We start from the raw sequence: 12984 nt of genomic DNA on the forward strand, positions 1-12984 counted from the left end.
TTTTGAGGGCCCTCTCCATGGTGATGCCCTGGGCAGTTGTTATTATGATGCCCCTACTCTTCTTCATTGTCTTCTTCAAATTTCCTGTGGAATACGCATTGCCAAAGGCATTTGCTGCCCTCTACAAGAGGAGAGGCACAAGTTAGTAATTTGTGCACACTAACCATTAAATTTAGAGCACAAATTACTAAACCATGTGCATAAATTATTCATTAGAAAGTAGAAATGATTAAATTCATGAGCATATTTGTTTTCTTCATGACACCACCTGGGCTCCATAGATCAAAATATATGCCAATGGTTGGTGAACATTCTAATTAACCTGCTAAACATCACTGTAACACCACAGAGGTTACATGTCATCATGAGCATGTTAGCATGCTGACGTTAGCAGTTAGCTCAAAGCACTGCTGTGCCCCAGTCTCACAGCCAGCTAGTTAGACTTTAAGTCTTGTTTGTGTCTACAAGAACCAAAGAAGCAGAGGTGGAAGAGGTATACAGATCACTGATGAAGTAGAAATACCAATACTTTAATACAAAAATACTTTATTGCAAATAAAACTCTGCATTCAAAATCATACTTACGTAAGAATACAGAAGCAGTATCAGCAAAATGTACTTGAGTATCATACATAAGCACTCATTCTGCAAAAAAAAAAAAAAAAAAAAAAAAAAAGGCAGCTGGCTGTAACTCATATATACATATATGTAAATTAGTCCAAAAGATCCTGATAGGGCCTTCCAAAGTGTTACATGATAAATCTGAGGAGCTGTGAAAAAACAAGGATAGAACAGAAAAAAACTAAAGTTCTGACTTTAATCACTCTTTATTTGATAATATTTTGAAAATATTGGGTGATGTGATTCCTTTACAGGCCTTATGCATTTATATAAATGACCATCTGAGACATTTAGAGGGAAAGTCATTTTTTGTTGAAACTCCGCACAATTGAGAGACATCTGAAACTTGACAAGGAGCCCTGAAAAAAGATACTTCTTTCTTTTCAGGGATCACAAGTCAAAAAAGTTCGACACCATGGGTTTAATCTTTAATAATGCATTGTATTTTTTTAAAGTTATATCCCAATTTGAAAAAATGACTAGTAACTACAACTGTCAAATAAATGTTATGAAGTAAATATGTAAAGTAGCATAAGGTGAAAACAAATATTTACCATTGAGTACCTCAAAACTGTACTTATATACAGTACTTGCGTAAATGTTCACCGCTTTTAATAAGAAAAGGGATAATGTGTGATGTGTGATTTTCACACACAGACACAGACACACACGCGTGCACACACACACACACACACACACACACACACACACACACACTGAGGGCAGGATTTTCATCAACTGTATACAGTAAGAAGTTGGCAAGCAGCTGTTATTACATAAATTCACCTGTGTGCTCACCCGAAACCATACAATCTCTCGGAGGTTGCCGTCTGTTTGGAAGTTGCACTTGAGTGTTACTGTGTCTCCAATGACAACATGAGCAAGTGGCTCAATGGAAACAGTCAAATAACCTGCCAAAAAGAGAAGCATGGGAGACATTTGGAAATTACATTACATTCCCCTGTATGACTACTATGCTGAACTGTAATGGTTTTATGCATTTACAGTGCAATCCATTACAACAGCATTAACATGGGCTTCATGTATTGCACCCATCAGCTTCACTGTTAATGACCCTGTAGCATTTAGGTTTTGTAGCAATTCAGCTCAAAGCTGAGTTGAGGTGGACTCCAATTTAGCTCCAATATAGCTCTTGTTGCATTGATATCTTTTAAGGGAGGTCAACATAAAATTAACACTTTACAATATGTAAGCTACAACTAACTGTACCCTCATAAAAATCTGATGCATCAACACCTCTCTGACCCCTTAACATTGCAGATGCTTAACCAAACATAGCAAGGCGCCATTGTATTCCTTTGTCTGTATGGAGCAAGACAACAGCCATGTACAGGCATTCAGAAGTATCAACGAAGGGGAGTCTGTTCAGGGGAAGCTGCAGTCTGCTTTTATAAACTAATAGATACAATACATAGCCAAACAGAGCAGGGAAAATTACAAAAAGAAAATAAGATTAAAGAAAAAAAAAATATATATATATATATCATATTTGTATATACTATGCTATATGTACAACATATAGTTTAGAGTCTACTATTAGAACTGTCACTGTGATTGCATTTCTGTCTCTCTCTCTCTCTCTCTCTCTCTCTCTCTCTCTCTCTCTCTCTCTCTCTCGCCCTCTCTCTCTCACCCAACCAGTTAATGCAGATGGCCGCCCACCCAGAGTCTGGTTCTGCCTGAGGTTTGTGCCTGTTAAAAGGAAGTTTTTCCTCACCACTGTCGCCAAATGTTTGCTCACAAGGGAATGTCCTGGTCAGTAAAATACAGTGGAAACACAGAGGAAATCCTCACAGCAAGGCCTGGCAATGTTGTTATAGTTCAGGTCATGAAAAGTCACAGGATGCTAAATTGATAAAAGGCAATCTAACATACCCTTATTAAGGACTGTTGTACTAGAATGTACAATTGTTCATATTACTGTGTCCACCCCACTGATATTGGAGGGTTTCCTTTATGTTCCATAGTTTTGTAGATTTGTTTTTTTTTTTGTTTTTTTTTTTTTCAGAATTGGAATATGTAACAAGATAAGGTAAGATAAGGTAAGATAAGATAAAACTTTATTGATCCCACACCAGGGAAATTCGTTACAGTCAGCAAGTATAGTATAGTACATAAAAATAGACAAAAACAGTGGCATAGAAGGATCAAAGATAAAAAGGATACAGGGTAAAAAAAAAATCAAAAATCAACTATGTATATGTACATTATTACATTGCCTTATTTTGTAAAATAAATTATTTGAACGGCTTCCGCCCCGCCTTTTTGTTTAGTCTGCATAACTGGGCTTCCTGTTATTCCCTGACCACAAATTATAACGGAATGAACCGACCAGACATGAACCTGGCAGACATGCATTCCTGTTTGGAGGAGGTGAAGGACTTTCATTCTATAATGCTTTACTTGCTTTTATGTTAGGACGATTCTCCGATGTCTGGGTATAGATTGGGAGCCTTAACCTTTTTGGAAACTCTCATATATCATAAAGACTGGTTTTGGGAAATCCTGGTGAGTCTGGGGTTTGTGGAAAATAGACTCTGTTTAAGCTAGGCTGGAGAAACAATTAGTTTATCATCCTTCAGTCCCAGCTCCCCAGCCATCAGACACCCAGACTGCTAGCCTCCCACCAGCTTCAGCTCCTGAGTCAGCTGGCCCCCACCAGCCTCCGGTAAGCTCCCATCCCTGAGGTCCAGCCGCCTAGTGTCCCTGAGGTCCAGCTGCCTAGCGTCTCTTTGAGGTCCAGCTGCCCAGCGTCCCAGTCAACACCTCTCCAGTTCCTGTGCTGCAAGCGTCCCCTGAGCCAGAGCTGCAGGTGTCCCCTGAGCCAATACTGCAGACGTTCCCTGATCCAGAACTGCAGGCATCTCCTGTCACAAGCTACCAGCGCACTCACCCCCTCATTTATTCATCCTTCCTTCCATCCCCTCACCCCTCAACCTTCATCCCTCACCCCTCACCCCTCAATCCCTCACCCCTCACCCTTCATCCCTCACCCCTCTTCACGGTTCTGAAAAGAAAATCACACTTTTCAAACCGCTGACTGAACAAAACACAAGCATCTGGAGCCCTTCTGTGTTCCCGGTCTGTCTCATCCTCTCCCCCTTTTCTCCCAAACTTCAAAAATAACCTGAGCACATGCATACCTCCATCCCAGCACCCTTTCCTTTTCTCCTCCCTCTACCGTTCATATCCCATCTTCCTTGGCCACTTCAACTTCTCCCGCCTCTGCACCGGTCAGCACAGCCACTCAGACCACTCCATCGATAGCGATACACAGCACCTTTAGCCAAACCCCTTAATGTTCTGACAGCTTGTCGTCCTCGTATTTTTGTTCATTTTCTTCTCGTCTATAAACACAAATGCTATGTTCATGTTTATACTCGCACCATACTACTCTCTACTATAGAGTATAGAGTACTGTGCAAAAATACAAAACACTACTTAATTATCCATACTATTATATTATATATACTATTACTACTACATATTTTTCCATTAACAATATTATTTTTTATAATATTATAATAATTATATATCTCTTACAGAGAGTGTACATATACATAGCTGATTATTTTGTATCTCGTATTTTTTCTCTTATATGTCTATTTTTTATTTATTTGTGCTATTGTTGATTTTGTAATTGTCTGTAACACCCTAATTTCCAAATTTTCAGAGTGTGTGTTTAATTTCTAACTACATAATTTTAATTGCCTTTACGTTCTACACCGACTGATGACCCAATGTGCCAACTGCTACTCATGTAATGACTTTGACTGAAGTTTGTAGCTTGTGAGTCTGGCATGTTTACATGCAATGCAATTATTAATAAAGTTTTATCTCATTCCATCTCATACGTTGTTAGAAAGCTTAGATTTCCGCAAATCAATTGACGTGAGCCTCTTCGAGATACAATCACAATATGAGGCACAATAAACGCCAACAGCAGCCAAAAAACATGTTGCATGGCTACCACGGTGGAAGGTGGTTCTCAACAACTGCTGGAATTCACAACTCTTACCGCCTCCTTCACCATCTGCAAAATCATACCCAGTCATCATGGCAGTCATTCTTTGGGGCCACAAATGGTCCAAGAAGAACACTGCTATTAACTCCGACTATAATAGTTCATCATCCATGCCTTCCATATCCCAGGCCAGAAAACATGTTTGCATATCTATAACAGTGAAAGTGCTACATTAAATGATGCTGGAGTCTGACAGCTGTTAGAATGAAGGACCTGTGATAACGTTCTGTTTTACACAATAGATCCAACAGTCTGCTGCTGAAGGAGTTGCTTAAGCCCCCCATCAACTCATGCAGGGGGTGGGATGGGTTGTTCATAATTGATGTCAGCTTGGCTAACATCCTCCTGTCACCCACCTCCTCGATCATGGGCTACTGGCCTGAAGTGACTGTGCTCTCTGGGATGTGCTGTCTTTGGGACTGGCACCACACAGGAAGTTTTCTTGAGGACTGGAACTCTCTCCAGACTGAGGGTCATCTGCAGAATGACCCCGCAGAGCTGAGCAGAGCACAGTCCCTGAGCAGCCTGGAGCTGATACCATCAGTGCCTGTAGCCTTCCTCGCCTTCATGTTCCTGAGCTACTTCTTCACCTTCTTCACCTACTGTTATGGAGAGGCTGGGGGGAGGAGAATGTAATCTGTGTTGTGGAGAAGAGGGGGTTAAGTGGTGTGGGATGCTTCTGGTGTCGGGCTGCTGCAAGGGGGAAGGATGGGGTGAGGAGAAGTAATGGCGTCAGGTAGGGCTGGGCGATAAAACGATAATGATATGTATCGTGATAGACACTTAATCAATATCAATAAAAAATGTGTTTGATAAAACATTAGATTTTTTTTCTTCGTCGGAAGAAACCAGAAGTTGCGAGCAAGGTTGGTTGCATGAACAAAGGCAGTCGCTCTCTGGTAACCTAGCAACGTAGGGAGTAATCACTGATCAGTGGAAGTGACACGCTAACAGCCAATCATGTCACAGTATCAAGTTTGGTTGCGCCATCTCGTTGTCTCGTGTTTGATCCTTTGCGTGGAGTGAGATGAGAAATAGAAAATGAGTGCTGCACCGAGCAAAGAAATTGTCAATAAAACAGGGAAAGTCAGCTCGCCAGTATGGCAGATTTTTGGATTTTATGTCGGACCATAGTCAGACCAATGTGGTCTGGAAATTATGCAAGACCGTCATCCCCACCAAGACCGGTAATACCACAAAACTTGTTTTACCACCCTAGCTGTGCTCACCCTTTGGAACACAGCCGTATTCGCCAACATCCAACAACATCTGCAACCGGAGCACCAACGAACAAGCAGCAGACCACCATGGAGAGGTACTCTGCTTCAGTGCCTTATGACAAATCATCTAAAAGGTACAACGACATAACGGAGGCAGTGGCATATCATATAGCTAAAGATGTGCTTCCGCTGAGCACTGTGGAGAAGCCAGGTTAAAAAAATCTCTTACACGTACTTTTTTGTTTTTTCTTTTAGCACACTTGCAATAAAAATATAATTGAATAGTTCATGTATGTTTAGAGTAAGAAGAGTTACTAAAGTTATTCATATGTCTAGGCTGGTTTTATAGTTCAATCAATGTTACTGTACTGTCTATCTTTTTTTTTTATATATATGTTACAGATGTCAAGTCTACCTCAGTTTCTGATATGCTTACAAAACACTGCACATATTTGAAAGCATTTTATTCACCAGAAGGTGAATCAGCTTGTGAAGTTCCTGGCACTAAACCTGTAGAAAAAACATTCTCAGGTTTCTCTATGTTTACATTTTTACACTTTGCACTATTTTGTTACACTTTATTAAGCATTTGTTATGTATTCTATTTGCATCTTAATGTTAAGAGATAATTGTTAAGTGTTCATTGTGATTTTAGACTTTTATTTACATTTATTATTTGAGTGTTTTCCATGGTTGTGTTGACATTTCCTTTCCTTTCTGCCTTGATAGCTGAGGGGATTATAATCAGAGGAAGGTTACATTTGAAATAAAAATGTTTAAATTTAATGTATTTTTCTCCTGGTCCTTATTTTAAATAGGTCATAAAAAATATCAATAATTATCGATATTGACCGATATAAAATGCTTATATCGTGATACAGTTTTCAGTCATTTCGCCCAGCCCTAGCGTCAGGTCTGGGCTCTAGTGGGTGGAGGAAGGAACTGGGTTAGAATCAAATCTGTTGAAAAACAGATTCAATTAATTTGCCCATTCCTGCTCTCCAGTTTCTGGGCCCCTCCCGCTGTCTTTGGTGTGGCCTGAGATGGTTTTCAGGCCTCTCCAAACCTCTTTGGTGATGTTCCCCTGAAGGCACTCCCCCAGCTTTCTCCTGTGGCTGTCCTTGCCTCTCCATATCTCCTTTTTCAGCTCTCTCTGCACCCTCCTCAGCTCATTTTTGTCCCCTTATCTAATGACCCTCTTCTTTTCATTCAACAGGCCTTTCAATTCAGCAGACGCCCAGGGTTTGTTATTTGGGAAACACTGTACCTCCTTGGAAGGCACAGGGTTTTCAACACAGTGAAGCACATGACACTACACTCCTGGTGCGCTCTCTGCATTCTGGTTGGCACTACCGTTAGCTCTTCCATCTTATTAGGGAGAGATCCCACATTCCCCATAAAAAGAGATGGTATGGATGGTTTATACCATCTTTTCTTCTCATGTCACTTCACCCCAGGTCTGCATCCTCTCCTCCTTCTCCTTATTTCTGTGGGGATCTTTCATCTTTCCACTGGGGGTAAGTTTCACAGCGCTCAGCTGTTCCTGTGTGTAAACAATGGAGCCGTGACTGAATTGATCACCAGATGTTGTTTCATGTAAAAGCAAATTGCTGGTCTCACCAGTTATACATCCATACATACGCACGATTGAATGAGACTAGCGATGGAAGAATCATGAGAAAAGCACAAAAACACACTAAGACAATGAAAAACGGTTAGAGCTGCTGTAACTAGCTACCATTCGTGCAGTGTCATTTTGGACCACATTAAATAGGATTTCTTTGTATTCAAATAAAAAAGGGTGAAAATTATAAAAAGACTGTATTGCTTTATGTAGGCACTATATGGTATTGCTTAGGGCAATTGCCCAGGAAAAAGAGGGGCTGAAAAGAAAAAGTACAAAGCAGTACATTTTCATGCTGAATATGTAACACAGACAAACAGTATCTCAAAGCAAGGGAAAAGCATTGCACAAATGAATCTGTGAAAAGTGAGGAAGGTCAGAAGCAAAGAGAAATGTCTTTACTGCACTCTGGTTCCTGTATCTTAGATTAGCAACTCAGCATCAACTGGTGCTGTTAAGACAGCAAAGCATGTTAATCATTCCATCCATGAAAGCCAGCTACAAGTGTATTCCACAGTGAACTAAAAGTTGACCCCTGCTAATTTAATTAACACAGAGAGAGCTCACTGCTTACATACACCAATCCCCAAGAGCAACAGTATTTACATCAGCCTGAGGTTTATATGTTGCTGGGCTGTGATCAGTGGAATTAAATGGATTGCTGATGCAAATTGCAATTGTTCAGATGCACACACATTTCACGTGTTTTTTTTACATGCAAAACACCATTTCACATGTGAAAATCCATACAGGTAAAATCAGGCAAATTATATACAGTACCAGTCAAAAGTTTGGACACAGCTTCTCATTCAATTGTTTTTCTTTATCTTTTTCATTTTCTTCATTGTAGATTGATACTGAAGACACCCAAACTATTAAGGAACACATATGGAATTATGTAGTAAACAAAAAAGTGTTGAAAAAAAAAGAAAAAAAAAGAATGTGTTTATATTTTAGATTATTTAAAGTAGCCACAGCTTTGATGACAGCTTTGCACACTCTTGGCATTCTCTCAATCAGCTTAATGAGGTAGTCACCTGGAATGGTTTTACAACAGTCTTGAAGGAGTTCCCAGAGGTGCTGAGCACTTTGTGGCTGCTTTGCCTTCACTCTGTGGTCCAACTCATCCCAAACCTCAATTTGGTTCAGGTCAGGTGACTGTGGAGGCAAGGTCATCTGACTCAGCACTCCATCGCTCTCTTTCTTGGTCAAATATCCCTTACATAGCCCGGAGGTCTGTTTGGGGTCATTGTCCTGTTGAAAAACAAATGATGGTCCCACTAAGTGCAAACCAGATGGGATGACATGTTGCTGCAGAATGCTGTGGTAGCCATGCTGGTTAAGTGTGCCTTGAATACTCTTCCATGCTTCACATTTGATGGTCTTTGCGACTGCACTTGAGGATATGTTCAAAGTTCTTGAAAGTTTCCGGATTGACTGACCTTCATGTTGTAAAGTAATGATGGACTGTCATTTCTCGATATTTAATTTAGTGGTTCTTGCCATAATATGGATTAGAACAGTAGTCAGATAGAGCTAATCACCTATAGACCTTTGTACCAAACCTACCTCTGCACAACACAACTGATGGTCTCAAACACATTCAGGATTCAAGAAATTCCAGAGATTAACTCTTGACAAGGCACACCTGTTAACTGAAAACTATTCCAGGTGACTCACTCATGAAGCTGATTGAGAGAATGCCAAGAGTGTGCAAAGCTGTCATCAAAGCAGATGGTGGCTACTTTGAAGAATCTAAAATATAAAATATATTCTAACACTTTTTTGTTTACTACATCATTCCATATGTGTTTCTTCAGAGTTTGGATGCCTTCAGTATTAATCTACAATGTAGAAAATGAAAAAAATAAAGAAAAACCACTGAATGAGAAGGTGTATCCAAACTTTTGACTGTACTGTGCGTGAAATGCAAAACCGTTCATGTCACAATGTGCACTCGATCGGTCAACCTTCCGATTTCTCTCGTATTTACTCTTCTCTCCTGCTGTCTTCCTGTTTAAATATTTCCCTTAAATCTCCTGTATTTTAAACATTTCTTAAAAAAAAAAAAAAAAAAAAAAAAAAAAAGATTGGTGGGAATGTTGATGGATGGCATAACCTCTTATTTGATGTCTTTGCTACATTCCCCTCTGGTACAGCCGGGGGCCCGTCGCACAAAAGTAGGATTAAGACATGCAGGATAAGTGACTGAGCTGAGTCCAGCCAATCCAAAACATGAGTGCCCAGGCTTAATCGGTTGCACAAAAACCAAGCCAGGGTGAGCAGACAAGGATTCATCAAGCCAGGTGAAACCTATCCTGGATAAGTATGTGCACGCGGCTTCCTCAAATAGACCCTGCCATCGATCACAGATTCACTGACTCACTATGGCAACTAGAGCGGCGTACTTTTCCCTGTCGGAGGCAGAAATCCTCATGGAGGCTTAAAAGGAGGTGAAGGACCAAATTAAAAAGAAAGGCAACACCTCCACAGTGATAAAACGAGAGAAAGTGTGGCAAAGTATTGCAGACCGCCTGAATGCGTAAGTAGTGCACAAATACACACTCACTGCTCTGCTGAAACCATCACAATTACAATCCAAATTGTTAATTAACATCTCCGAAAACAAAGTTGTACTCTGATTATGAATCAGTTGAAACTGTAAGTGAAATTGACTGCAGATGTGAGTGAAATTGTGTAAATGTAACTCCATCCCACTATATAACTCCTTGATAATTTCCCTTTGGGATAAATAAAGTTGATCTTATTTCATGTATGTTGTTTTATTAGCATATATAATATAATATAGTGTGTGTGTGTATATATATATATATAGAGAGAGATAGATAGATTTGTCATAGTTCGTGTAAGGAATTGCCAGGACCCAGATGCAGAGTACCAAAAAACATATGTTTATTTTCACAAAAGTAACAACAGAAAATCACCATAGAGGGAAACGCGGACATGCGAAAAACCAACAAAAAATCACCATAACGGGAAAACACTCATCGGGAGGAAAAACAACTGAAAATCACCTCAAAGGGAAAAAGTAGCAAATAAGAGTCAAATGGAACAAAAGACGAAGTACTTACAAAAAACAGAAAGCATCCCGGAGAATGCTCAGACCGGAGATTAACAAAGTACAAAGGAAATATATATAGCGCAAACAACATGAGGCAGGAGATCGGTTCGAGAACAGGGCACATGAGACAAGCAAACGCAATACTCTGGCACAGAAGCGAGTTTGGAGCTGGCTTAAGTAGCGGCTTGATTACGGGATGAGAAGCAGGTGAGTCTGATCAACCCTGCTGCCGAGCAGATCGCCCGGCCTCCGTGCGCTCAGTCTTGGAGCAGAGGGAGAGAAAGAAAAAGGATTAATGCTGGAGTAAATGCACAAGAGTGACAACATGACAAGATTAAAAATGACTGGGCCAAAACGGACATGGCAGCAAGTCAAGATTAAATACAAGAACATCTTGCAGAATGGTAAGTGCCCTGACTAATACTTAAGAATGCACAAGCTTATATTGTACCCTGCTCACACATTGTCTGTACTGTTATAGCGGTCAAAAAGAAAACCCAAATGCAAGGCAGGGTGGTGGGTCACCAAAAGCACACCTCACCCCAGCAGAGGACAAAGCCTTGGCACACAACAAAGGCAGGCCTGTGTTGGAGGGGATCCCTGGGGGGACAGACACAAATATATGTCCCTCCCAAGATGCCACCCACTTCATTCAAGGTATATTCTTTCATTTCTACATGGGACATAACCACATTCATATCAAATCCATTTGGACTGTCTGACTTTGGTTTGCCTTGCAGTTTCTCGCAACACTGTCACACTGTTGGAGCCACCAACACCAGAAGATGCTGATCCAGTGAGTACTCCGTAGGCCTGGCATGTCTCGTCTACTAGCTTCAATATTAATCCCATTAAATGTAATAGGGTGAAGGTACCAGCGCAGGAGCAGCAGCATCAGCAGCAGCAGATGACGGTGAAGATGAGGAGACCATCTCTCTGGATTCTCGAAGGCATGAGGTATCATGTCAAGCTTGTGGAAGTCATATTTAGTCTACAATGGTGAGGAGTCATCATTTGGTGCCCACACAAAATTAAATTTCTGTAACAGGACCCAGATGCTGTACCGGGAGAAAGCCAGCCTGGCAACATAGTGAGTATTAATGGAAGGACATTCCCATTATGCAAAATTCCTGCTGTGCTAATTGTCACGCATTTACTCACAAGCTCTCAGACAGCTGTATGCCACCCATCTACGACGGCAAATACAACTGGCAGATGTTGAGATGGCCTACAAAAAGAAAAGCTAGAAGACCTCACACTGGAGTCCGAAATAAGGAGGAGGACAATGAGAAAATTGGACCTCAAAATAAAAAAACTTGAGCGAGAGGTGAGTTATGCCTTCAATGCACACTGTATGCTGACTGTAACACAAATAATGTATTAATCATTATTCCCCTTTCCTCCCCCAGCTCCAAGAAGATGACACATCTTAAAAAAATTAATGGAATTTTGGTGGTGTCTGTCTCTTTAATGTATGCGCAGTTAGGGCTACCATAGAGATGACATGAGGCACACGGACTGTGGACTTTCCATCTGTCATCCCACTTAAGTGCTATGATTGGTTGGAAGCTGAAACACTGGCTGTATTAAGGCTAGAAGAAAGGCACAGAATGTACCATGAAATGCAATTTCCCAGATATATCAAAACACCTTATGGCAATAAAAACGAGTAGAGGGAATGGTTTGATTATCTATTCTTTGAGGTAGTAGATGACTATTTGAAAAAAAAAAAGTATCATGATAACTAAATAACTATTTGCAGTTTGTGAGGTATGGGGGTGCAAAGGTGTTCCTTGTTAAGTCAAGTGGGCCACTAGTCTATATGAAGGCCCAAAATGGTGTGTTCCTTTCTGCTCTAACAATGGCGTGCCCATTCTTGCAAGATGTGGTGGATGAGGAAGCATTCATGCTCAGGAGAGCCTCCAGGCGAGAGAGGGTCTTCAGGGACCGGTTGGACCCACTGGCCTTCCCTGATGACCACCTTTATGAGAGATACAGGTTTTCTGGAGCCATGCACTGAGTGTCAAGCAGATGACTTGTGTGGCCTTGTACTTTTTTGCAAGTGGAGGCTTCCTGTATTCAGTGGGGGATGCAGAACATCTGAACAAGGCCACAATTTGCCGCACAATACGGAGTGTGTGGCTATTAAAACACTGTCAGATGTCTTCATCTCCTACCCTGGCCACAGGAAGCCTCAGAGACATGAAGGAGGAGTTTTATAGGATTGCAGGTAAGAGAAACTACAAATTACAGGACAACTGTTAACAGTCATAGTAGGATACTCATTGCTTTGTGTTACAGGTTTCCCCAATGTCATTGGTGCATTGGACTGCACACATATCAAGATAAAATCCCCCTCAGGTGCCCATGAGGCGGATTTTGTGAATAGGAA

General features: G+C 40.9%; 1 protein-coding gene and 1 long non-coding RNA gene across 5 annotated transcripts in view; one reads left to right on the forward strand and one right to left on the reverse strand.

The window, feature by feature from the left end:
* The window catches only part of igsf21b (immunoglobin superfamily, member 21b), a 121484-nt gene that overhangs the window by 80417 nt on the left and 28083 nt on the right, over nucleotides 1-12984 (reverse strand). For 2 of the 4 annotated variants that reach the window (XM_076740593.1, XM_076740595.1), the window contains exon 2: nucleotides 1408-1532. The exons of 1 other annotated variant lie outside the window; for it this stretch is intronic. In XM_076740593.1, the coding sequence (XP_076596708.1) occupies nucleotides 1408-1532 (125 nt within the window). The remainder of the gene's footprint in view (nucleotides 1-1407; nucleotides 1533-12984) is intronic. One more of the 4 variants, XM_076740594.1, reaches the window with a different exon arrangement.
* LOC143326751 (uncharacterized) lies at nucleotides 11375-11882 on the forward strand. Its single transcript, XR_013077703.1, has 3 exons — nucleotides 11375-11549; nucleotides 11641-11682; nucleotides 11757-11882. It is a non-coding gene; the product is annotated as an uncharacterized LOC143326751 (long non-coding RNA).

The sequence above is a fragment of the Chaetodon auriga genome, chromosome 10, assembly GCF_051107435.1.
Source record: "Chaetodon auriga isolate fChaAug3 chromosome 10, fChaAug3.hap1, whole genome shotgun sequence".
NCBI classification, from domain to species: Eukaryota; Metazoa; Chordata; class Actinopteri; order Chaetodontiformes; family Chaetodontidae; genus Chaetodon; species Chaetodon auriga.